General features: G+C 39.5%; 1 protein-coding gene across 1 annotated transcript; it reads right to left on the bottom strand.

The window, feature by feature from the left end:
* Positions 1 to 671: 671 nt before the first annotated feature.
* On the bottom strand, positions 672 to 27,549 carry EHD4 (EH domain containing 4). Its single transcript, XM_083837568.1, has 6 exons — positions 27,117 to 27,549; positions 21,181 to 21,357; positions 17,619 to 17,716; positions 10,747 to 11,159; positions 7,752 to 7,916; positions 672 to 5,194 (listed from the first exon to the last, which is right to left on the bottom strand). Exons 1-6 carry the CDS (start codon positions 27,353 to 27,355, stop codon positions 4,658 to 4,660), a joined length of 1,629 nt encoding a protein of 542 aa, XP_083693694.1. The 5' UTR covers positions 27,356 to 27,549; the 3' UTR covers positions 672 to 4,657.
* Between the last annotated feature and the right edge of the window lie 64 nt (positions 27,550 to 27,613).

Genomic DNA, 27,613 nt, shown 5'->3' with positions numbered 1-27,613 from the left:
ATAAATAATTTGTATACAGGGGAAGGAGAGACGTAGGTGGAATTAATTTAAGCACAATATTAAAGTGAATATTCTGTTGATATCATTAGTCATTTATAAGCAGTAGGTAGCACAGCATGAAAGATGTCATTGATTTTTTATTTTTTTTTTGAAAAGCATATGGCAAAGTACTTTTGCTAGACTATTCGATCTATTGTTATTTTTCCAGGTGAGTGCCCCCCTTTAAGTTAAAAGAAATGCCTCTCAGATCTCAAGTTTAAAGCTTTGAATCTGCACAGGAAATTACCTCTACATTGATTTATCTTCCATACTTTGACTTTAAGAAAATTCCATGCTTAGACATTGAGAAACTTTGAAATTGCACTCTGCTATAAAAAGCTAATACAGAGAAGTGCTGGAGGGTTTTTTTTTATTATTATTTTTATTTTTCCTTTTAAAATACAAATTTAGATTCTGGAATCAAGCCTTGGCGCTGGCAGTATTTTCAGCAACAAGTTCAAGGACACAGAAGAGGAATAGCCATAACCTATTGTGGATGCATAAACTGAAGTGAGAAAACAAACAGCTTCCCAAATAGCTACTATGTTTATGAGCCTTAAGTAGAAGAATTGAAAAAAATTCTCATCACTGAAAGGTTACCTTTCAGAAAGAAAATTACAAACAAAAGTGTCAGGTAGTTCAATATTAGTTTATTAAATCAGCAGTTTTTATCACCACTTTCTAAAAATGATTACAAAGCATATTAAAATATATTACAGTATCTGCAAGGAATTTATTGTGTAATAAAAAGTGCAACAATAATGAACTTACAGCTTTGTTTGCCTAGCTGGACAAAGTGAAGCGCTCTGCACAGATCAAACTCCCTCAAAAATAAATTGAGTGCCTTTAAGGGGAAAACACAGTATTCAACAAAAGCATTCAAAAAGGTGTGCATGTGAAGTACAAGAAGTTCGTGTTCATTCTCTCCATGCTAAGTTACACATACAAAAGAAAACATACACTTCAAATTCTCTGCTTGAATTCCAACAATACAAAGAGCCATCGAACTGAGTGCACATGGTGAAGGGAAAAAAGTGAGAAGAAAAATAGTGTGCCCTTCAAGTACTGGAGATAAATGATGTTGAAAAATCAGGGACTGGATACCACTGCTTTGATACCATATTCCATGCAAGTCTACACCATTCTTAACTAAGGAGCAGGACCTCATCCTGACCTAAAGATCTTTCTAAACTCTCCATTTTCAACCTGTCACAGTTTTGAAAGGGTCTTGCTGTCCTGTAGTGTGGTTTTGAACAGTTGTCTCACATTTTTTCTTCCAAACAAAAATCTAATTGATTTCTGTGGGAACAAAATTTCAGTTGGGAATTAAAACTGTTGCAGAACAGCTAGAAAAGAGGTAAAAGCAGCAGTGTCTACTTTGGTTTACAGCAGCAGACTACACCAATGAGCACTAAATTCACAGAATGAATTCTTGACAGTTTTGAATGATCCTTCAGCATTTGTAATCAAAATCCTTGGCATAAAATGGCCAACCAATCCAAGATCCTGTTCTTTCTTGAGCAGAGATTAATAACAACATCAAATGAACAACAAAGATTACCTCATACCGCTCTTCCCAGTAACACAATTTCATGAGAAGGTAATCCTGCTCCCTTCTCTCCTCCTCACGCTCCTTACATGTTGTCTCACTAACTCAGCAGAGCACTATCCATATTGCTTCCCCTGAGCAACAGCACTCTACTAGATTAGTTTAGCTGCACATGAAACTGCAGTTTAAAGTCCACATGAAATGTACTTGAATTCCTATCAACTAATTATGACTTCTGTTAACATGCCAGTGCACTGCACCACATATCTAGATATGCATTCATTGCATGCTGGTCCTGAAATGCTCCTACTCCTCCAGATCAACAGTGAATCCACCTCTACTCTTATACATGCTTTGTGCATTCCCCTTCCCCTTCAAGTCTTGCAGGAAAAGAGCAAAACTTTTCAACTATATCTAAAGAAAATATTTAAATTATCAAAATAATGCGTTTCAATTTGTCCCCTCTAAGTCCAAGTTAGCACATTCTCACAGAGTCTGAAAAAAAAAAAGGCTGTATTCTCCATTTTACTACCAGTAAAACTAGAAAAAAATATATATAAATCACTGAGAAACTATCCTGCTCCTCTCCCTTTGCTACAGAAGGATATTTCTACTGGCATGGGATCACACGACTCCAAAACACTTGGAGCATCACTCCTGGAAGCCACACGTGGTGGGAATTCAAACACAGGCCCACCCTGGAACCCTGTGCAGCAGAAGAGCAAGGTAAGTACAACAGAGTTGGAAGATCAGCAGCTTCCAAGATCCTGTCAGCTTTGCCCACTCTACATTAGGCACAACACAGAAGTTTTCTTTCTCCTGGTGGCTTTCCTTGCAAAGCTATTCTGGTTGGTCATTAGTGTACAAACTTGTCACTGAGTACAAAAACTACCCACAAACTAACAGCCTGATTTTTAACACCCCTTGCAAAGTCTATATAATACTTTTTGTTCAACTAAAAATAAATTACATAGAGAATCAGTTACTCTGCAGACACGCGGTCACACAGGTAGACTCATGGTCAAGTTTCACAGCTCTACGGAAGTGCACAGAGATGTGCTAAGGCTAATCTGGCTCCTACCATAGGTCTAACAGAAATAAAGTTGGTACACTTGAATTATAAGAGAAAAAACTAAGAATAAGACAAAGCAAGCAAGTCCTCAAGAATGATTAACTGTGCTGGGATATCCTTGACACAGGCCCGGACGCCTGGCAAGGTGAAGGTGTTCTTCTGTCACCATTTAAAATAGCTTCATTGTTTTCACATGGAAGAGTCCTAGCAAAGTTCATGGTAATTTCACTTTAGAATAGAAATGATGCAGAAAGATAAGATGTCCAGAAAGATTTGAAGTATGAAAACCGACTGACAACCTACAAACATACAATTTGAAGAAAAAGCTGAGGCTCTTCTTAGATCACACCTACAGATCTCAACATGTAAATGTGACTGAAGTCTTAACTCAGAGACAACACTCAAATTACTTCCCTCCCTACCCCCACTGCAAAGATGCTTAAACACTTTTTGGCTTGCTCTGTCTCAGAAGGCACTACTGCTAATACTTATTGAGACTCAAAGAAAAAGTGCCTGAAGTTACAGTACCTTTGATATGTAGGACATTTCATACTACAAATGGAGTACAAGTCAATTCTTGTTCACATACATAGACCTACAATGATAGCCAAGTTTGATTTCAGAAAAGAAGTGGCCCTCCACAAAAGACAGGTTCACAGGACCAAAAATATACCTTCTTTTAAGGTAAAATTACTTTCTTTTAAGGTACTGGTAAAATCAGTTGGAAGCAGCAGTAAGCCAATAGGTTCAACATTTGATTTTGTCATTAGAAAAATGACAATTAATAATCCATTCTTTTTGTTTTAATAAAGGAATAATATTTGAAGGGACCAGTCTATAACTTATTTCAGTCAATGTAAAGATTTCTGTTAGTGGCCCCAGCTTTCAAATCTGCCACCATATCAATCAAATCTCTCTTCAGTGGTTGTCAGCTAGCTGCTGGCAAAAGAGCTAAAAAACCTCACTTTAAAAAAAAAGTATAAGATAATATAGATACCTGTATAATTAACTGTAAATAAAAATTAAATACCCATGGAAATTTCTCAAGACAATTCAACATGCTTTGAAGATGCTGACTTTGAACAATGCACTTTTTCTGAACATTATATGAGGCTTTATTTCAATGGAAACTTTATTTCAATGGAAACATTCTGCTCTGACTTTGAAAAATTCAGGAATTTGCAGCGCAGCTAAACTGAAACCTCAAAAGAAACACCAAATCCAAGGAACAAAGGAGATTCAGTTCTTTTAAAGATAATACTGAGTATACAGTGCTGTACAAAACTGCAGCAGCAGCTCTTCAGATAAGACAGTGATGACAGACTGAAAGAATCATTTTAATATTTTGTACTTTCTAGCTATAAGCACCAGAGTTTTAAAATAAGCCTGCTCATATTCTGAGCACTTAATATTCTTGCCACAACTTTACTCTTTCTCTACTCCCAAATTAAATAAGAACAACAACAAAAAAATAGAACAAAAATTTAAATTTCTTTTTATATCTGCTTTTTCTTAACCTATAGAAATGTTGACATTCACTTGATGCCTAAAGTATGCTTTCAGTGTAGAAAATGTTCCTCTCACAGGCAGGTGAATATAACATTTAGAGCTTCCTTGCACTAACTAAAATAAATAGTTTGGAGTAACCCATGGTTGCTAAGTGCTTAGGTTTGGTGAAGATCAGTGATTTCATACTTTTTTTTTCTGCTTTATGGCTGTAGAGGCAGCAAGATATGGAAGCAACACTACAGAAACATTTTCACCTTACCATCCACGCATTATGATAGATCTATACAAGGCACTTGTGATAAGCATGTCTCAGTGAAGGTCAGCAGGGACTACTACACAAATGTTTCCCTGCTACTATGCTTCTAATTTCAGTAACTTGCGTGAAATGGGCTGTGAGTTTTGAAGATTTAAGCCTAAATTCAAATTTCGGTAGTTTCAACACATTCATTGAAAGACATCCAAAATCCTCATTCTTCTCCTAATATTTTTCACTCTGCTGTCTGCAAAGGTTTCCTGTGAGATGGTGGCACCAGGTGCGAAGGCAGTGTGCCAGGCAGTTCATACCCATCCAGTTTTATCTTGATGAGATGTTTTGCTAATGCAAATTCCTCATCATCCAACATCCCATCACCATCACAATCTGCGAGTTTCCAGATCTTCCCCAAGACACTGTTGGGTAGTTTGGAAGTCACCATCTCTTTCTTTGCATTGATCCCAGATATTTTGCCATTGATTGGTGATAAAGTGTAGAAAATTTCATCATAAGCAGGTTTATCTTTGGCAACAACCCATTCTTCTTCATCAGCTCCTTCCTTTGCACCTTCTCCATATCCCTGGCCAAAAGGTCCTGCCATGGTGCCATCAAATGCCCCACCGTGAACCAACTCTGTGGGCATATTGCTTTCTTCCTGGCTGATCAGGCTCATCAGGGAGGCAATCTTGTTTGCCAGCATATTATCCACAGCTTCAATAAGCTTTGGTTTCAAAGAGTGAAATTTAGTGAAGTCACAAGTCTCCAGCTGCTCCTGTCAAAGATATAAACATTTCAGTGACAGCAGTTAGAAAAACTTCCAATACACTGAAAAGGTTAGAATCACAGAATGGTTTGGGTTGGAAGGGACCTTAAAGATCATTTAATTTCAACTCCCCTGCCATGGTCAGGGAAACCTACCACTAGATCAGTCTGGTGTTACATTGGTTAAGGAACGGGCTTCAAATGAAAATAATCTTTTGAAATAGATCCCACAACTGAAACTCAATTTTTTCTTGAAGGATAAGCAAGGTGGACACATACATATCACACCTAATACATTGATCAAATATACGGAGACAATTTTGCAAGTGTTCCTCTATTCAATTGCATTTACAACAGTTTTCAAAATGGCTGTGCATAAGAATAGGTGATGTTACCTAACAACTTTCCATTTGATGATTTTCTTCCAAACATCAAAGAAAGTATGCAAGTAGGGCCTTAGACCTGCTAGCCCTTCTGCAAGCATTTAAAGTTAGCAAATACATTCAAGAGTTTGCAGGTCTCATCTCATTTTACAGATTAAACTTCTTTTTTGTAACTAGGTCATGAAGCAATGTCCTTTACCAATAATAATAATAATAAAAAAAAACACTGAGCTGGGGTAACAGCAGCAACATTTTTATAGCAGTGCTGCCAGAAGTCATCAAGTCATTTATAGAGTTATCATCTTGTGTATAAACTCCTACCAACCTCAGTGAGATTTTTAACTAGGTGATATGTGCTATTTCAACACAAGCCCAAGCATATTTCACGTCAGAAAAATTAAAAATTAAATTTTGTTTAGGCAGTTATTTATTGATTTCTACATGCAAAAGGCTAACCAGGAAAGAAGAGTTACAGTGGAAACAGACAAAAACAAAAAGAAAACTGTTAAACTGCTTTGACAAATCCCATCTATCTCAGGGAGCTGCTCCCCTACATAGCCGAACTGTAACAATACAAACCAAGAAACTTGAAGTACAGACAAATTGCTTCACCCCTGCACAAAGAACTTCACATTTCTTAAAGGAAATACTGCCAGTGAACAACAATCACTCCATTCAGGTGAAGTTTGTGCACAATCACCTGATTTACAGCAACTGTTCAGCGAAAATTTATGATATACAGTAACTTAGAAAGTAAAGGTCAAGTTTGCTATCTGTTTTCTCAGTTTTTTTCCCCTCACTACAGAAATGAATGATCTCTCATGTATATATTTGCTGCCATCTGCTGCTGAGGCTTAGTGATATACATTATTAGTCTGATAAAGTTCTGTGCAAACTTTGTTTCAATATCCAAACTGACAAGTCACTCATTCTCTCTTTTCCTATCACAAAGGAAAGAGGCAAAGAAAGAAAAACTGCACTTTTTCCATGCGAATCCCTTTCTAAAACCTAACTTCATGAAATCCTTCCTCAACTATTCTGCTTGTGAAAATCTAGATGTAATAGATCTTGTACTAAATCTATAAATTAGTGTCTCATGCAAACAACTGATCCCTAAGTTAAATATTTTAATCCGTAAAATAAACTTGTGCATCCCTATAGATAGGTTAGGTTAATGAAGACAGCGACAGCTAGTCATCACTCTTTATGATTAGCAGTGTAGATATACCACATAAATGGTCAGAATAATGTGCAAATATCAATCTGAAAAATATTCTCCATCACATGCTTGACTAGCCAAGGTCAGCCCAAACTGCAAGTTCCTATTCTCAAGTACATCAACTTGGAAGATCAGATATCTTCTAATTCAAAGATCATTCAAGAAGCCTATGATCTGAGATCAAAAGATTGCAAATTGAGGCTTGAGGAATAAATTGAAAAGCATGGCTAACACAGCATAGCTGTCGTTCCCTAAAGAAAGTGACAAAAAGCAGGTAGTAAGATTTGCACAGAGTTCAAGAAAGAAAAAAGAGGTAAGAGATATTAAAATAACAATAAAAGTATAAATTGAGAGCTACTTTTTCTTCACAGAATACAGCTCAAAAGGACAGGAAAAAAACAGAAAATCATGGTTTTCAGAAGCAGCAGCTTTAAAGCTGGACTTTTCAGGTAACCTATTGCCTTTGTTACTCAATGGCAAACATCATCAGTAAGAGCAAGAACAGAGAAGGGTAAATATGAATGATGTGTGACTATGGGCATCTTCACCTACCCAAATACCTGACAGAATTACAGAAGTGATATAAATACCCACATTTAGGACACAAATCAAGAAACAGCTTAGCCCATAGGAGTCCTCTAACATTTTATTTGTACCATCTTCTAAAACATTAAGTACTATCTGCCAATAGCAAACAAATATTGACTAAAAGGACAGAAGGTTTGATTCCTTATGGCAATTTCTACAGTTTTGTATCTGGGGATGCACACACACTAAGAAAATTATCAATCATCTTCACTGCTTCCAAGTCATGCTAACACCAGTGCCTGTCACTTCTGCTCTTTTGCCATTTGCCTGAAGGCTCCAAACTATAACGCTGAGATGCTCTGTTCTATCTTTTCTAATTTCTCAATCGTGTCAGAAAATTAATGTTATTTCAGTGGAACTGTAATCTATTGTTTTACCTGCATTTTTTTGACTTCAGGAAAGTCCCCTGCTGAGATATGATATTCTCTTTGCAGCTGGCCATAGATCTCCGGTAACCTGCTGATCAGTTCCTTCTTCTTGTTCTCTTTTCCAAAAACGGAGGGCATTTCTTTTTTCAGGTAACTGATGATATAAGCATGTACCTAAGAAGAAGCAAAGTTGAAATCAATACTACTGCTCATATAAGCTTCACCCAGGTCATAAAAAGAAACAGAATGAATAAAGTCATCTCAAAAAATAAGTCATCTGAAGGACAACATATTATCAGCAATTGTTTGCTGAACCTCATGTTTACAGAAAGAGGTGTCAACTAACTTTTGCTGCTTTCAGTAGTCCTTTGAGAGGCTGAGAGAAAGCAACTGCATTAAAAAAAATAAAGATATACACACTTGGGAAAAAAAAAAAGCACAGTTTAAGAAGGAGCATTGTACACCATTGTATCGGTACCAACAGCGAGAACAAAAGCAAGGTCCTAAAATGCTGCCCTGTCACTTACATTCCTGGATCACGCAGAAAAAAATCAGCTGTACTAGTCTATCTGTCTCAACGGTGGAGAGTTGTAACTCTACTTGTCTTACCAATTATTGAGTGAAGCAATGGGATAATGGCTTGAGTAATCCAAGCATGTTAAGTGGTAGGGCTATCTAACTGAAGTGACAAGGCATTCCTACCTTTTTACTCCCAGAGAAGTGAGCACATAGTCTATATTTATGTAGCCACAAAAGGATGACAGAGCAGTTAGTATGCTATAATAACAGCATACCTTGGCTGCCCTGCAAAGCCTTGGGAGAAAAGCAGAGCCATTCCAGCATACTAGGGAAGGCATTAATTTAGGATGACAAGCCCTAAAACACATCAATACTTGCAGACCTCTTTGAGTTTTTCATCTGCTGTGATCAAGATGAACCAACACTGCCATCAAAGTATCCACCCTGCCCACGTACCCTCCTTCCACCCTTACCCTCAAACCATTCATCTCTTCCCTTGCCACCCTCCCACCACCTTTCACCAACAAAAGGGATCTGTGTGGCCACACAGCAAGTGAGCTGGTCCAGGACAGAAACTGTGGGTTGCATTTGTTCTCACTGGGGTGAATTCATTTATTCCATTCATCGTGTAGGCACAGATACTCATGCTGCACAAGGGAGGGAAGCGCTAGGTCAGGCTTCTTTTAGAAGCAATGCACATACATTCCATTACAACTTGAAGTAATGAACATGCCTTCTTAAGCTCTGACCTAGGAAGGACCACTGAAGTCAAATGGCCTCTGTAACAGGATGAGTCTTTTAAAGAACTCAAACCTTTCTTTATTTGAAAAACAAACAAACAAAAGATGCAGCTGTTTCCCAGACACAATTTTCACACACAGAGAAAAAAATATAAAATTAAGAATGTCTATCATTATCATACCATAGAATATAAAAAAGCTGAAAATTTGAGTAATGGGCAAAGATTACCACAAAAGAGAAGCAGTAGAAAAACATGATTATGCAGATATGGTGATGTGTACAATAATTAACTACCACCAAAACACCACAGAACGTGCCTTATTTTATTCTGGAAAAACCTTACACATAACCTATGCAAGGAAAGTGTGGTCACATTCCTTTACTTACTCATTTAGAAGCTTACTGGATAAAAAAAAAAAGATATATTCACTATTCACTAGAAGTGGTGTAACCAATGTTTCTTTGAATGTCTTAAGAACCAAACTTTCACGTTTGACTTAACAGAACAGTAGCTAAGCAAAAATGGACCATACACATTCAACACCACTTCCTCCTATCTAAAGGGAATGCATGCATTTTAATTACAGATACACTCAAATTTCTACAGAGCAGATAAAAATAGACAGCATAAAGAAGCATAGTTTCTGCATAAAGCCATGAAATTTTCTCATCGGGCAGATGTGAACGTCCTCCAGAATGACAGAATTGATGAAACGGGGATATTTCCAAGAGAGTTTATAAATAATCTTAAGTAATTTTATGGTCTTATGTTTAAAATAATTCTTCTAGCAAAATCAGAAAAGTACGTTTATAGTTCACAAGCACTGACAGTTTCACATGGGTATGGCTAAGCAGTCTAAGGCCTGCAAATGAGCACATGTGTTTCTTAAAGATAAGAATAATTCTCATCAGAATGGGATATGAGTCACAGGACTTAAAAAAACACGAACAAGCAACAACAAAAATATCCAAATTTGACAGCAAGTTAACAGTTTGTTTTTGTTTTGGGTTGCTGCACATGTTTTAGAAGGGATTCAGAACACAGAGGTAGAGACATTGGACAAAAATACTACGCAATGCTGTAATTTTGACTCAGTACTTCAAGTTCAGTGCAGAAGACAGAAGTATGACACTGTAAGAATTACATTGCTGCTGTCCTGCAGATAAACAGTTTATTCCCCTTCCAGAGCTGACTGATAAGCAAGCCCCTTGAGCACTGTATTTTGTATTCACCTTTATCTGTTTTTATTTTATGTTACATAGAAACACCTAAAAATGATCTGATACCTTTCCATTTCCAAAATGATTGTAATGAAGGAAAATAAAAAGCTGACAGAAATGTATACAAAACAGATTCAGTTAATAGCAGTTTTTAATGCCATAACACCAGGAGCACGACAAAAAGAAAGTGGTTTATCTTCAAAAAGCAGCATTAAGTTAATGTTTAATGTTAATCTTAAGTTAAGTGCAGCATAAAAATTTTGCACCTCCCCTCCCAGCAAACAATAGTTTTAATGGCCTAAAAAGATTTGATGTCTTTCTCTAAAGTAAGGGAGGCACCCCAGTACAAGTCTTTATTTCCTCCCATTTGCCTCTATGACCTCTTCCATGTAAAACTGACAATGCAATCCATTTACTGAAAACCACACATTTTATGAGTACAAAGATTGGGAAAGATGAGAAAGGACACACTGGAAAAGACAGAAGAGATTGCTCATTCGATTAACTTGGCATATTTTCTTACCTTTGCGAGTCTTGCCCTCTTAATGAGATCATTGAGCTTCCGCACTGCGGCCTTCTGCGGGAGACTCTGGATGTCCTGGAAAAGATCCTGTGCCTCTGCCTCAAAGAGTCTTCGATTCTCTGTGTTTCGGAGAGGATGGGCCCAGAAGGAGCCAATGTAGACCCGCAGCACCTCTGGAGTGTTGATCACCTTTCCCAGGGACCACATGAGTGCACCATAGACCCTCATCAGCTGCTGTGTGTCCACCTGGTCAGCCTTATTAAGCACCACTCGAATCTTGTCATCCTGGCCCCGGAATGACTTTATAGCCTCTGAAAACTCATCAGATATATCCAGCTTATGGGCATCAAAGAGGAGAATGATGCGGTCGACTCTCTCCGCAAACCACTGGAGGACTTGGCAGAAGTCGTAGCCTGAGGAAAGAACGCACTATCAGTTCTCCTGTTGGGAGCAGTGAGTCTCAGAAGGTAGGGATGGGGGTGCAGAACAAGGGTATCATAGCATCTGCCAAGAGGAAAAAGGGAGACAGACCACCTGGAGGAGAGTATCTGTGGACAGGTCAAGACAACTGTATCCTACATGTCCTTAGACAGGTCTCATTATTACCACCTTTTCTTTTGATTACTAACCTTGATTTTCCTGAACCTTGCCATCCATTATCTACGTTGCTATCTTTCACGTTGCTGTGAAATATCATCTCACACCCATGTTTGCCTCTTCCGAGAGGTTCTGACTTCAGCATGGAGAGCAAGCTAAGAAGGTTTGTGGGGCTCTTGTCACAAGCTCTCTTCTCACTGTTAACACTGGCCACTTGGGTACCTCTGTGTGCCCATAGTAACAGGCTGCAAGTGCAGCACCCCAGTCTAAAACAGCAACCAAAAATTTTTGGATTTTAAAACCATTTCCAAACTCTTATCACTTTGCACTGCAACACTTGCTGTTATTTCTGCCACAGCAAACTGGGAAATCCAGTTTACCAGTAATGAGCCTGTGTTGCTGATGGCCTTGAGGATGTGACACATTACCGAACACAAACAGGCAGCGACCTTTCTGATCATCTGAGAGAGACTTTTTGATGTTCTGAAGGAAAGCCTTTTTGTAGCACCTGTCTGAATGCTTTTTTAAATGCAACAGGTAGCCTAATCCACACAGCAAACAGTATTCAGGAAATCCTTATTCAGAAGTGACACATTTAATCTGCAAAGAGTCACCACAAATGATGTGGCGTTGGGCTTGGCATGCACATGACTCATCTTGTTTGAGTGAAGAACAGCAAGGTCTGACTGGGAGATGATATTCTGGCCCTATTTTTCCTCTCAGAAAGAGACACAAACTAAAAGAGGCAGCAGTCAAAATGCAAGGACTGTTGTAAAGTAACCCAAATAGAAATTACACTTTTGTCTCCAGAAGCAGATATTTAAGCACTGACAACAAAGAAAGCTCAGTTATCACCAGTGAACTCTCCAGGGCATTGTTGGTCATTTCTCAACTGTGTAATACAGGCCTTCAGACCTGCACTCCCCCAGCAAACAAAACCACTTAAACTACTCATACATGAGCCAGTTAGCTAAATACTCCATGTTTCTTGTCCAAACACAAGCAAAACTCTTCTCCACTCCTCATTCTGCCCAGCATCTTTTACACCGTTTAAATAAAAGGATAAGGGGACATTGTGAAGTCGCTTAGCTTTGCTTAAAACAATGCTGGCTCAGTGAAGTCATTATTCACTATACCTTCAAGTTGTTGGTTTTTAACCCAAAAGAAAATCAGCTTTTTCTATTGGCCCTAGCGAAGCTCTATTAGAAAACAAGGAGAAAAATAGGAAAAATGGGGAATTCCAGATTTCTCACGAAGCATACTTGTACATGCTTATCAACATACGGAAGAACTCAGTCTTAAATCTTTTGTTTAAAAATGACAATTAGCATATGAAATGAAATCTGGAATTTCTAGTTAACAGTACGAAAGTGTCCCCAGTTACCTGTCTTCCCACCCACTGCCACTAAAATCCAGCACAGTCATATCAAACAGAATGGAGAAGGCAGTGGTAATAAGGTATTATTAGGACCAAAAGGATGCAGGTCAGGCTTTTTAACTGGCTAAACACCGTCACTACCAACAACAAAACCACCACCTTTCCCATTAAAATAAATACTTTGTTAAAAGTGCAAAAACCCTGTCCTTTCCGGATTTCCTACATTCTTTTCTGTGACCAGTTCTAGAAGAGATGAACAAGAGATGAAAAGGAGGACAAAAGGAGATGAAAGGGGGCAAGGAGGAGAGCTGCACAAAACACATCTGGAAGAGAGCTCTTCTCAGTTAACGCAAACAATTTATCAAAATCGCTACGAATCACTATAATTTATCTCTATAAGAACTTAGCAGGAAAGAAAGGGAGAAAAGAATCTTATGCTACTTCTCTGCACAACATAGTAGCATCACTGCACAAATCTGAACTATGCAACAACCTGTTCTGGACTTTATATATGTAGAAGGAAATCTGCTCGAAATTAAATATGTAAAATTGCAAAATGAAACTAGTTAAATTCTAGTAAGTTTTCCACTAACGGTACAAAGTGGACTTAAAGGGCTGGCTAAATAAATAAATATATAAATTCCCAGCATGCATTTGATGGATTTTGAACTACAATTTGCATATTCAGTAAGAATATGTAAACAAACATTTCTTTTGAATATGAATGAAATAAAAGTTAATGAAGCATTTGGTTTGGGAAGAAAAATCTGCTTGCTTAAAACTGGTAAGAAAAAGATAATAACTAAGATCTGACAATCTATTCATTTTAACGAAAACTTGCAATTACAAGTGAATCCATTTCCATAGATTCAGCAGTTAGAGTATTAAGAGTATATCTGAACTACAGGGCAGCAATATATACTTAAACATTTCAGCCAAGAGTTTCCACATAGTTGACTTCATGATTTTTCTATCCTGTCCCCACAGAGTGTGCAATGCAGCATCTATTCCATCAGTCAAAGCAATGTTCTTTAAAGGAAGCATAGAAGAGCACTGGGTCACAATGCACTTAGGATCCTGTCACATGCAGTGTACATGCATGGAGTTGGATTTTCAAAATTGAGCAGTACCAGTTCAACACAGATCAGTATGGAAAACATGACCAAAAGAAAAAAAATCAGTGTTGGTGCTTCTCAGCCTTTTGCTGCCCTACTGTTCCTACTTCTTCAAAGGTTTGTCCCCACACCTGCTGTCAGCTATTATCTGTCTCAGGAGTTACAAAGTCTATTTACAAGTACATATCAGAAAGTCACAAGTCACCCTCATACTCAGCTAAAGGATGAAGAAGAGCAGCAACCCACCAGCAGCACTGAAGAGCTCTTAAGCTCATCCTGAGCTGCAAGGAAGAAGGCAGACAGTGCATCCAGCACAGGCACAAAGGTCAGGCATCAGCAAGGGGCTCAACAGGGAGCCAGATGAAGCAAAAGAAAACAATGAAAACAATGAGATGAAAAAGTTGATGAGAGACCGTGCAAGGTTACCAGCTCTGCAACCACTGATGAGAACAATGATTATGAACTCTCATGTGTTACTGGCCCAGGGCAAAGTACACGTCCTGCACATGACAGCCACCAGCTCTACTCAAAGATAAAACTATGCAATCATCCAGCGCAAGTGTGGGTTGATTTTCTGTGTCAGTCAGTAATAAAAATTTAGACAAATGATAGACTTTCCCTTTGGGGCCTAAGGTAAATAATTTCCAACTTGCCCTAATACCATCTCCCAAATCTTCTACAATTCAGAAGATAATCAGGGAGACTTGATGGGTTCCACCCATCCTCTGCAAGGAGGGACAGGCAGATTGTCCAGTTCTTCCAGCCCTGTGGCTCGTGTTACTGCAGCAGTGAGCTACCTCTTGGATGAGTGCTGCAATGAGGAGCTGCCAAGTCCAGACAACAATTAGTCACTTAGTTCATGAAGCAGGGGTGGACAGAGTGTGGAGCGATCCCACCCACTGGTACAGTACAACTACCATAAAAACAAGGCTACAAACACACACATTTGGGACCTGGACAAGAACAGCTATTCCCCCCAAAAAAGCCTGCTGTTCTTTTCTTGTTATGCAACAAGCAGGCATCTAAACTGTCCCACTCTTTCAAATGCAGCTTGGTCCTACACAAAGAAGCATTTTTTAAATATTCTTTTTTAAACACTCCAGTCCTGGGGTAAGTTTCCAGTTATGTCAATGAAAACCTGTCTCAATCCAGCACTCTCAGATGACACTCTTACTGCACTCTTGTTGGCAGTATAGTCCTAAAGAGAACAGACAGTGCCTCACTGGAAAGAAAAGACTGACACAATACTATAACTATGTACGTCACGTTTCAGAATTCCCAACAACATTTTCACAAGCCTGACCAAACTGACAAAATTAACAGCGCTTAATAACTTTGGTTCTAAAAAAATGCAAGGTGAGCAACGTTGTGCATTTTTTCTGATCTTTTTCCCCATGCTTCTTTAAACCCTTTCCTTTGGGTTCAGTACCAGTCAGCTTCCCAGGGGAAAGAGGAATGTATGTTTCCTTTCCTTTCAGCAGGCATTCATATTGACATTTGCAGTAAAATTATCAAGGCGTGGTCCTTGAACGCTGCAAGAAAAAAGGTCACCACATTTTCTGAATAATTTCTTTAATCCTACAGTCATTCCAACAGTCATGAATCAAATTCTCCTCCCTTTCTCAAATCAGTTCCTCCCCATACCCTGCCAGCCATTGTTTCAGCTTCCTCCTCTCCTCACACTCATTATTCCTTCCAAACCTTGCAGACCACACACACTTTTATGTTTCAGTCTGCTTTGTGAACATCACCAGTGATGCTGCTGAACCTTCTGGTGCACTCACAGGGCAGCAGCAGCACAGGGACAGCCATTGTCTGAGGGGACAATGCCAGCACACATTTGCACATTCCCGTCGAGCCACTTACGCAGGCAGTGAGCTGACAGGCAGGAAGCCTCTGGCACATTCTCCAGCTGACAACAGGAGCAGGAAAGGTGTGTCAAAAGAAAGACAGCTTTGAATATTGTCCTAAGTGTACGTTTTTGATCCTTTAGAAAATGATCGGCTCCTTCACCTATGGACACCTTGCGAGCTTTACAGAGCTCTAAATAAAACACCTGGGAAGTAACGTATCGCCTGCATTTCTGCAGAGCACCTTTACTTTCTTCTAGTCTTTTACTAGGTGAAAGGAGCAAAAGCTGAGGTCCTGTAAACTAAGAATGGTTGTTACTCTTCCATTAATTCTCTAGAAATGTAACTGACAAACTTGGATATGAATAGACACCAGCAACATGCAGAATAGAAAGCAGGTAATAATATTTATCGGGTGTTATTTCATGTCACATTCCATTACTGCATTATGAAAAAATCTCATCTTACATATATCCATTAGAAAACGGCACTAAGTTTCATAAGAAAAACTCAAGTCTAAAATGAAATAGAAAGATACTGAAAATTTAAACAAAAAATGTACAATTTTGAAATACAAAAATCTGAAGCTGTCAGAAAAGAAATTCTGCTAAAGAATCACCCAATACTTTTAGACCTATTCTGGCAAGTAAAGACTCCCTGTGTTTACATCTCTATTCACCTTCAGTGAAAGGAAATGACAGCTCCAACAATGAAGCCTACAACAAGCTGTCACCTTGTTACAGTTCAGAACAAGAATTTCTCTAGTGCAGACACATTTAAGAAAAACAGAAAATATCCAGTAGAATGCTGCTTACGTTTGTACGCAGTGTTTTAAAGAGGGCCTCCGAACAACTCAAACTTCAAAACATACTAAATTAGGCTTGTAGCGTATGTTGAAGTCCTTCCAAAAGCCATTCAGACAGGCCCTGCAGTGCAGCATCACAGGATACATCAAGTTTGCTCTCCACAAAACCACCTGTTTTCAAACTGCATAAGAAATCTGGAATTCATACACAGGAAATGTATCTGACTATGAAATATTTCATGGGTGAGCACAGTATTGCCTAATCGTTAACAGTGTACAATCAGTGCGTGCAATAGCTCTGTACAGCAACTTGCAGGTACACCAGGAATGCTGGCATCTAACTATATGAAACCTTAAACCTCAGCAGCAATTGCCCTGCAAACTTGAGGTACAGAGAACAGAGCACTGCAAGGCTGTCTCCTAAAACCTCGTGGTTGTACCTTATGGTGCAGCCATACTGGTTAAAGCTCAACATCATACAGCAGAAACACATTTTTGATATAAGCACTATGCCAAGTTATGTATTCAAGAAAAATCCCTAACACATTGAAAAACACCTTGGTGAAATGCCAACTAGTCAAGTTAAAACCTTGTTAACAGATAAGGAAAGCTTAAGGTTATGACTCAGCACTGTCTAGGTGAAAGTCTACTGTATGTAAGGGCAGGTCAATTAGGCCATAAAAACACTTGATAAGGCAAATACCATCAAGAAAGAGAGTTTCAGAACAATAAAGAAACAACAGCTGTATATTCTGTTAAGTCAGAAGAGTAATTCTAGATGGCAGTGAAGATCCAGAGTCTTTTAAGCAACAATCCCTGTCAGCGTTGAATTTTGCCACACAAGTGCTCACTTTTTCAGTGTCTGATTAACACGATGCCTCAATTTTCTGCATATTTCGTGTTCACTTCCATACTGTTATGGAAGTGGCAGCAGGTACTTGAATGCTGCCAAGCATTACTTTCCTTTCATTTAAGCGGAGAAGGAGAAAGACAGAACTATTTTTATTTTTATTTTTTTGGTGGAGGAAGAAGGGAGATTGAATATAAAACATAGAGGCAGACCAAGGAGATTTAGAACCATCTCTGATAGTCAGTGTGCTCAGTTATTTTCAGCTCCTGCAACTCACCTCTGCTGATGCGCTGTTTCTCTCCAGAGAGGATGCCTGGGCTGTCAATAATGCTGATACTCTTCAGCACCTGGTTAGGCAATTGAGAACACAGGAATCTGCAGGCAAGGAGAAGAGAAAAAAACATTAGCATGATCTCTAGCTCACATGTAGATTGTCCCTTGCCCTCTTTATGTATTAGCTTTTAGAAAGACTGAAGTGAAATTTAAAAAAAAAAAAAAGGAAAAGTTTTTGAAGTCCTTAATGAATGCCATTTTGTTTTTAAACATGTATGGCGGCCAAAACAAAGAAAACTGGAGTGCTTCTTAAAAAAACACATCAAAACAAAAAGAGGAAAGGAAAACAGTGGAAAGCCATGCAAAACCGCAAAACCATATGAACTGTATTATCTAGGTGATGATAAAATTCCAAATGTAGCAAGAGCTGACAACATGGGCCACACATGCACCATTCTAAAAAGAAAAAAAAAAAGGCTTAAATTCAGTTACTGGCAAGCCAATCCTGCACTCCAAACTCTGATGCTTCTGGGATAATTCATGATTGAAAAAAACTTTACTGCCCTTCATCACAAACTGCCTTTAAAAGATTTGCATAAGAGTTTAATCTTCTTATCGGGTAGTGATTGAAGACCATATAGACAAGAACACAGTGCACAGTGCAACCTAGCATCTGCAAAGCTTGCAAAACACCACTGAAAGCAAACTCGATGACCAACATAAAGAGCTATCATCCCCAGAAATTTAGTTAAAAATGTAACAGTGAGGTACTATTGAATAAAATAGTGATTTTTAAGATTTTCTAAAGACTAAAGGAGACACTGTGTTAAAGCAAACATTTTGTGGAAGCACAACGGATGCACAAAAAGTGACAAAGAAAATACATTTGACCACAACAACCATTACAAAAGCATACATCACTAGCATGAACAACATGAAGTAGCTTTCACAAATTTGCAAGATTCTGATGACTGAGTTTTCATCTCTGTTTTTTTTCTTACCACTATCTCAAAGAAAGCCCAGTTTAGTATCACTGAGATGTTTCTGAAGCTATCTTACAGGAAGAGGAGCACCATTATTTCAGCTGAACAATGCTGTAGTATTTTGATGGAGGCATCGCCCAAATGCGGACAGCTGGAAAAGGCCGTGCAAGAAAACAGGGAGCTAACAGGCCACAGAAATGGAAACACACAGCAGACTTGACAGAAGTCATTAGTAGCAAAGGAAGAAAATACATAAGAAAGAGATATGAAATAAAAGGATAAACTCAAACCACAATTAACTGTCTGTAGCTTTTTGAATATATCCATTATCTGAAGACAACAGGTGGGTTAATAATCTTAGGTCAAACTAGTATTTCAGACAACTTAAAACAGTAATGTTACTTGTATTTGAATATCTGGTTTGGACACTGAGACTTGGCTGTGAACTATCATTTCTTACATAAGCTGTATAAAGTGTGATTTCAAGTGCTACATCATAAAAAGCAAAACTACTTAAACGACATGTTTTTTTTCCTAATAAAAAAGCTTTACAAATATAGTTTAGCTGAGTGAGATGACTGTAACTTCTTGCAGCATGTTGATGCTTTCATGCTCTTCATATTATTAAAAGACTATTATTAAAGAAAACCAGCAATATTAAGCTATCCTTGAAAACATAAAAGTTACATTTTTTGCAAAAGTAAAATCAACAACTTTGCAACCACCAATCACCTGTTGATTTTTTTTTTTTCCTTAAGATTACCTTTTGAAAATCTAGAGTTTATCCAAACAAGAACTTCTCCTTTTTGCATCCATTCAGACACCCATTAGATTAAAGCAGGACCATGTGTTTCTCCTCAGTGGTACTGATTTTCTCCATAACCTTCTGGTATACTGCAATGTTCTTTTTTCACTTACTTTAGTCAGCATCCAAAGGCACACATAGGTCCTGTCCCCCTCCCTCTCAACCTTCCTTACAAGTACACAGGAGAAATAAAAAACGAGTTTCTACAGTCAGGAACCTTACAGAGACATCTACCAGAATCAGTGAGATACAAGGGAGGGGAATAAGAACAGGTCACAGAAAAAGTGGCAAGATAGTATCAGTAAGTTAATGAAGCTAATTAGCAAGTACAAGTCTTCATTGCGCTACAGTGTTCTTGTTTGTATTTTAGTTTCTCCATTACCTCAGACACTGTCTTCTCTCACGTTACATTTAGATGAAAAGGACGTTTGGCTTTGTTAAGTGTCCATAGCCATGTAAAAGTACTACCTTAGGTTTATCCATAAAACATAACAGTAGGATTGAGAAATTAAAAAAAATCATTATGTAAATCTTTCATCCAAACAAACACGTAGCTTTATTACATGTTCAGTGTAAGTACTTGATTGCTGTGAAAAATACTATTTACAGGATAATTATGTTAGCTGTTTTCATAGATAGCCTAGGATACATTAGTGGGGTAAGAAAGATCAGTGATCTGGAGGACAGAATTTAGCTAATACACCTCACAGAAAGGGGGCCCCAGAAGTATTAAAGTAGGACCTGACTGCAGCTTCCCACAGCACATATTATCTCTCAGCAAACTGATAGCCAAGCCAACCATAAGTAGCTATAAACATAAACTTTCTTTTGTGGATACGCACAGCTAGATAGACCATACACGATGAACTTTTAACACGTATGTCAGTGTTTATCAGCCAAACAGGAAAGCTTATTGTTAAAAGAGAACCAATTTAGATTAATTGGCTAGCAAAAGCAGGCCTCCATCTCAAATCACCATCAAATACAGGAAGAAAACAAGGCGACTGCTCACACAATGCCGAAGTTATTAATAACTTCAAAATGGAAATAAATATTTCCAACTGCACGTTAAGCTACTTACCACAATATTCACAGCTCCTTAACAACTCCGCCTGTTTTTGCAAATACACAGCAGGTATCCAGAAACTAACACTATCATCCTGGTCTACTGCACTGCTTGAAAACCATCTGGTTTTCAAGCTTTTTACTGGACTGCTTGAATATACACTTAACAGCTTGAATATATTTTTTTTTCCTTCAAAAGGAAAAAAATATTCCTTCAAATATTCAAAAAAAAAATCCTTCAAAAGAATATTCCTTCAAATATTCTCCATTCTTGCAGGCCTTTTTACATATCTCTGCAATTCACAATTTTGAAGAGTTACTCCAAAACCTCTAGTGTTTAAGGGACCAGTGCAGAGGAACAAGACAGCATCAAAGGAAATAGATCTTTTTGTATTCTGGATGGTAGTTTTTAAACAACAGTACTTCCATATTAGTTTTATTGAGCAGAGAAACTTGTGCCCAAACCGATCTTGAGTTCCAGCTAGCATAATGCCTTAAAAAAAGTCAGCTGTACACTAGTGCGACTTCGTACTGCCTTTTTTTTTTTTATGCACTTGAACTGTCACTGCTTCTGCTTGTACTTGAATACTTATTTTATGCTGTTCAATATGAATACAGCAGAAAAGACTTGGTAAACAGCACTGATGTTTGAAGGTGGTATCAAGTAGAAATTCAGACTTAAAATCAAAAGACAGCAACCAACCAGATCTCACCTGTTCAGGAAAGCATTTCCAAAACGGCTGAGTTTGCGGAATGGCTTCTTAGGATCAACAACCAGGGCATTTCCAGGAACACTTCCTTCTGATTCTCCATACATCACAGCAATAAAAGAATCTGTGGTAGGCTCTGGACCAATCCGCATGCCTGGGAAGTCTTGTTCAAGTAGATATCTAGAGATGGAGAATAGATAAAGAGAATGTATGACTGAGAGCTAGGAAAAAAGCAAATACCTCCAATGCCCTTGAAAATTCCCAAGGATACCCACACACTAGAATCATAAAGTTACATTTTTCTCTGCATTTCACTATTTCTATTAGCTAGGGGAAAAAAAAAAAAAGAGGGATTCCAGTTTTTCACAACAACTAGGTAAAAGCATCGAGTCAGTCACTTTACAAAAATAGGGTGGAAAGTATTCCCTCACCTGCAACACCTGAGCCACTCAAATGGATGCTTCTACCAATGATCACAGTGCTGTAGGTTACGCTATAAGACACTGCTGTTTTTTTGTCCATGTTTGCAATCCCATACAAGTGCTGCTAGCACTGAAAGGGAGTGGTCTGAAACACAGCACGAGCAACATCAGCTTGCTAACAGACATAACCATTCAATGAACTCAGTTGCAACACACTGTTTTTACTACCTTGAACTCACCTTTCCACAGCAGAGATAATACAGTTAGGAGACAATACAGTTACTTCTATTTGAGACTGAGGAAAAGGAGTTTTTATTCAATTTTATTTATTTTAATTAACAATTACTTTCTGATACCCAGGGTAAAACAAGTTAGACCCATAGGAACTCCATGGCTAAAGGTAACATACATCCCACATGCACCAAATCAAGGCGATGCTGTACAGACAGAAGCCATCATGCATCCCCCTCTGAGCAATCTGCTGAGACACAGACTGCACATGCCCATTGGGCCAAGTCTGATACAGCAAGTCTTGACTGGCAAGATCTCAAATGAAGGATGCACATATTTAAATGCTAGAACTTAGTGGAAACAGAATACGTACTTAAAGCCTGCCTGCATACCTTCCTGGATGGCAAACGACAAGCAAGAGAAGTCACAAGCCTATCAACCAAGCCTCCAGCCTACACTCTCACATTTGCTACTTTTCACAAACATGAGCAAACAATCCTGCTTAGCTTTAATGTGAATGTATGAAAGTATGAGTACTACTGTCCTCATTCTCAACAGCACCATCTTAAAAATTATCACCTTGAAGTACTAAGCACAAATTGTCAGTGCTGGTCCCACATCCAATGACAGCACCAGTTATAGCTTTGAGCACGTCTAGATTAACGATGGCCTTTAAGTAATAGGTTTGTTCTGGTCCTTAATCTAACAGCACTATAACTGTTCTACCATCATTTTATAAGTTTCGTAATTTTCCATTGTCTTGAGAAGACTTCCAGGCTGTTCTTCCTGCAAAATACATTCCCCGAAGTATCTATAGTATCATTGCTACCTGTCAGAAAAGCTCATGAACCTGACAGGCATTGGTGATGGAACTTCAATGGCAGTTTTATTTTAGATGACTAAAAAAATAATCTCATGGCCTGTTCATGAAGTTGCTGGCACACACAACACTTGCAGAATTTACAAAGAGTTGAAAGTGTCAAGCACCTTACAGGATTTTCAACATGGTATTTTGAGCTCAGAACTCGAACAATGCAAATTCAGATTACCTGCATATTCAAATGACTAGACATAGAACAAATTTGAATAAAGCGCTACTGACTTGCAATGATACTTCCAAGTTAGCTTCACAGATGCAGCTTTAAAAGCCAGGCTTTCAGAGATAATGCAGGAAGGCAAGAGCTCCTTCCAAATACTGAGTCCCACCCAAGAGCCAGAGTTCTGGGCCTGCTGCAGCTATTCAGAGACAGCAAGCACTTGGTAAGGCAGGTATTTTCCATTAAGACACTCGCTCAGTCACATGTCAAGAACCAAAACAGCCAAAAAGATACCCCAGGTCTTCTTCAGTGCTGGTTGTACAAGCTATATCACACTTCCTCTCATTATGAAAATATCAGTTTCACTTAGCCACACAAAAGGGAAGACCAGCCTTCTGTGAACTGAAAAACTGCAAATGTTTTTGTACAGTGTTATATTAGCACAGGAAGCTACCTGGATTTTTAGCATCTGTGACCACATGCCCTTCTCAGGAATTTTCAGCAGAGAGGGAGTTCAAAAAGATTCACAGGAAGAATGCTTAAAAATAGCATCTGTCCCAAAGACAGTCTAGATCAAACAACAGACATCCTGTTGACTCAAGGGACTTGCTCTTCACCCTTTGTTTTTACCTGGGCTATAAACTTTCTGCTTTGCTAGCAAACATTCATCTACATCCCTTTGCCAGATCTATAGCCCAACTACAGGAAACTGGTTTACAAGTTCCAGATATAGCAAAGATTACTCACAGTTGCGGATACTGATAATCATCTGAAGCCTGCATGCTTCAGTTAAGCCATACTAACACATGAACACAGGCTAGCTGGACAGAACAGCACTGGGCAAGGATGCAATGTGATGTATGGAGAGACAAGCTAAGTCTCCTTTCCTAAGGCTGCCCACCTCCACACTACGTGCTACCACAAATCCTCGCCACTTTTTTTTTTTTAAACGTAACAAAAGAAGATGTTTGCTATAATGCAAGAATTCTGTTCCAAATACCTTGAATAAGACTTACACATAGTGCTAGTAACAAAGAAGTTCTACAGACCCAAACAAATTCAGAAAGATCCAACAAAAAAAATGATGCGGCCCATTCTTGCCATACAACTGATGGCACACCATTAGCAGGCTCTAGATATTACAGATATGAAATGGAGCTTTCACAAAACTCAGCTCCAGCTGAGTTAAATAGAGGGAAGTTTACCATTTTAACCTCTGAGTAAGACCTCTGAACAAAGTAAAAGCACGATCTGGAGAGCTGAGGAATTCACTTCTGTTTTTCCTCATCTTGGTATGTTAAAATGAAAAAAAAAACAACACTTAGTCTCTTACACTTGTAGAATAGAAAAAGTGGTGATTACAAATGTGCACTGATGATCTCGTCTCTGATACACTGCAGTTCTCTTCTCCTGGCCCTCCTTTCATCACTTCTTCCTCTAAAGCAGCCATGAGAAGTTGGGAGTATTACAGAAGCTGCGCAGGTACAATGCCAAGCAGCTTACGTGTACGATAAGCACTTGGCTCTCACCCATCCTCCCACCCTATTAAAAAAACAATTATATAAGTATTGCCATTTGGGCCTCGATATATTCGAGTTATTGGCATTGTTAGACGCTTAAATGAAACAGCATTAGCACACTACGTCTTACTCAGACAGTGAAACCGGCCAGTTCCACTGCATTGTTCAGAGAGCAACCAATAACAACAGCACCAAGTGAAAAACCAGAAAGGCTGACAGAAACCTGGAAGTGTTTGTTTTTCTATCCTAATCCCTCAGGACATTCAGTCATTACTAGATCACTGTTTTCCATGAAGACTGAGTGGAAGGAACTGGGTGGATGTGGATGTGTCAGAACTATGAAAATGTGAAGTTCTCACGATAATTTCTAAAACAAATTACCCCATGCTAGGTAGCCTCAAAAAGTTAATCTCAAATGAATACTCATCAGCTAAACAGATTTGCAGGTTCACATACAAACATGGTAGTAAACACAAAAATAGATCTAGTGTGTCCTCCTGACTATGAGATGGAGAAACGTGAAAACAAAAAGCAGTTTTAATTAAGGTTTAAAATAATGCTTCCTTGCCAAAAGGCTACTGGAAAAAAAAAAGAAAAAAAAAGATATAGTCTAACTACTTTCTAGAAAAACCTATCAGTTATAAACCATGAATTATAAGAATCTTGAGAGAGTATGCCTTTTTTTTTTGTTTTTTTTTTTTTAAACATGGGAAATCACCCTACAATGGAGGAAATTAATTTGTGGCTGACCTGGCCACTGCAGTATTTCTTCTTTTGTAAGTCTTCCCTTTATTATACATGCACAATTTCACTTCTCATTTCTTTGCCTTTTTTCTCCTTTCCTCTAAACTGGATTTTGAATATCAGTCACTGTGACATAACCTTTACACTGTTGTCATAAGTTGCTGCCCATGTTGAATGGAGAGTTTTCTCATGCTGATGCAGCCAATGATTATCTACAGTTATTACCTATTCTATAGCAAACCCTGATATAATTAATGTTTTTCTGGCTTCCCTGGGGAAGGTGTTAATGGTGACTGTGTTTCTTTTAGAAGCCATAGCAACTGTTTTATTACAGACAGGGTCTCAATAGTCAATTCCTGTGAATTCCCAAATTCTCCAGTATCTAGTAAGGGATTAAACCACACTGCGATCTATGTAAACTGGGGACAGGAAAAAGGGGTGTCTGGGTGAAAAGGAGGGCACATCATAGTAGAAGTTGCTTCCTCCATTCAGACATTTTGATAAAATCATAAGATATCTTTAACATTTATATCAGTCAAATTTAGTTGATGGTTGCCAGAGGGTTCAAAATGTGTCCAGATATCTGCTCCCAGCAGAGACCAGTGAAGTCTCACTTCCCTGGGAAATAACACTGAAAAGGTGGGAAATAGTCGTAATGAACGATATTTCTTTCTTCTTGCAGACCATCCATTACTATCGGTCAGCCCTATTATTCTGTATTTTATGATTAGACGTAACAAGTTACACACAAAGCAACAGCACCAGAAGTACTTGTGAAGCTGTGCAAGGCCTATCAGTGCTCCTGAGTGTGATGCTGAGTTACGTTCAGTCAAATATGGGCAGCTGCAAAGGACAGAACACCAAACATCCATAAATCAAGAATGTGAGTTCTCATCCAAGGCAAACCGGAGGGGAAAAAAATTTCCTATGAACTGCAAATGACACAGCAAGTCGGCTGACAGGCAGAACAGGTTCTGGTACATCTCTGTTCCAGACCACTCTGTCCCACATTACCCGTGCCCTTGCCTTCCTTTGTCCCTAAGCCAGGTAAGGTCACTTACCTGGGAATACACCCAGCCTATCAGGGCTGCTAGAATTTGAATACATGTAAAGAAGAAAATGAATCAGTCAGCACGGGTTGAGAAACACGAGAAACATTCAAACCACCCGCCCCACAAACACATACCTCCCTTTCAGCTACCAATGGGGATCCCGAAACCAAGTTTCTCTTAATTACAGCCCTATGCCTATTTTTAGCACGCTGCTCTGAGCAAGCCCACTCAGCGTGTTAGCAGAAGTCAGAAACCACCAGCAAAGAAGCAAGGTGAACCTCAAGCCTGCAGCCAGCTGGCTGCAAGGCAGGCACAAAACGTGACGGGCTCTGCACCTGAAACACCTGAAAAGGTGAGTAAAGGGAAACACCGCTCCTCGGTGGGGCGTGAGGAGGGGAGCCTTCTGCACTGTGAAAGTAAAAGTGCCATAGCAAGGCTGCCAGGAACCTTTGGAACTAGAAGTGAAATATTTGTACAATTCACAGTTAGTGATGTTTCCTCTTCAACACGATTGAACAGGAGCGTGAGGGGAAAAAAGATATCTGAGGACACTGCATGACCGCTGTCGTGTTTCTCCCCTGTACCCACACCCAACCTAAGTATTAAACTTCTTTAGGGAAAGAAGGGGCGGACATAAGGTTGCATGGCCGGCGATGACAGTGCTTTTAACGCCAAGTAGCACCTTTTCCTCTGAAACAATTTAGAAAGAAAAAAAAATACAAAGTTAACAGGAAGTAGACAGCGAGGTTACGCTTTCCCGGCAGAACATGAAATCGAGAGAAGGGTCTGAAGCAGGAAGTAGGAGCAATACACAGCAGCTAAAGCTCAGACCCAGAAGCCGCCCCCATCCTCAGCACAGCCCCTCAGGCACCCCGGGGCGCAGCAGCACCCATCGCCGGGGGGGGGGGGCACCCCCGGGTGTCCGCCACCTACCGGATGAAGGTGGTCTTGCCGGTGCTGTACTGCCCCACCAGCAGCACCATGGGCTTGTTCTCGAAATCGGCCTCCTCCAGGGCGGGCGAGTGGAAGTCATGGAAGCGGTAGTGCTCCTCCAGCGGCAGCAGCTTACGGAGGTAAAGGTCCCGCAGCCCCCCGGTCACCGTCTGCACCACGTCGCCGCCTCCGCCGCCGCGCTCCCGCCCGCCGCCCTGCTTGCCCAGCCAGCTGAACATCCCGCCGCTGCCAGCCCCGTGCCGAGCCCAGCCGAGCCGTGCTGAGCCGTGCTGAGCCGTGCTGAGCCGAGCCGAGCCCCGCTCCTCCCCGCCCACAGCCCTGCCCCGCCGGAGAGGCGGTGCCGGTGTCGCGGGGGGGTGACCGCAACCCACACCACCTGCAAGCAGGGGAGTCCACCTAGGCACTCCCAGCTTGCTATCCCCTATTCCAATAATAAAATAATAATTTACTTTTTTTTTTTGGGGGGGGGGTATCTG

This window comes from Anser anser (assembly GCF_964211835.1).
Source record: "Anser anser genome assembly, chromosome: 5".
Taxonomy (NCBI): domain Eukaryota; kingdom Metazoa; phylum Chordata; class Aves; order Anseriformes; family Anatidae; genus Anser; species Anser anser.
This window is presented reverse-complemented; position numbering and strand designations above follow the sequence as displayed.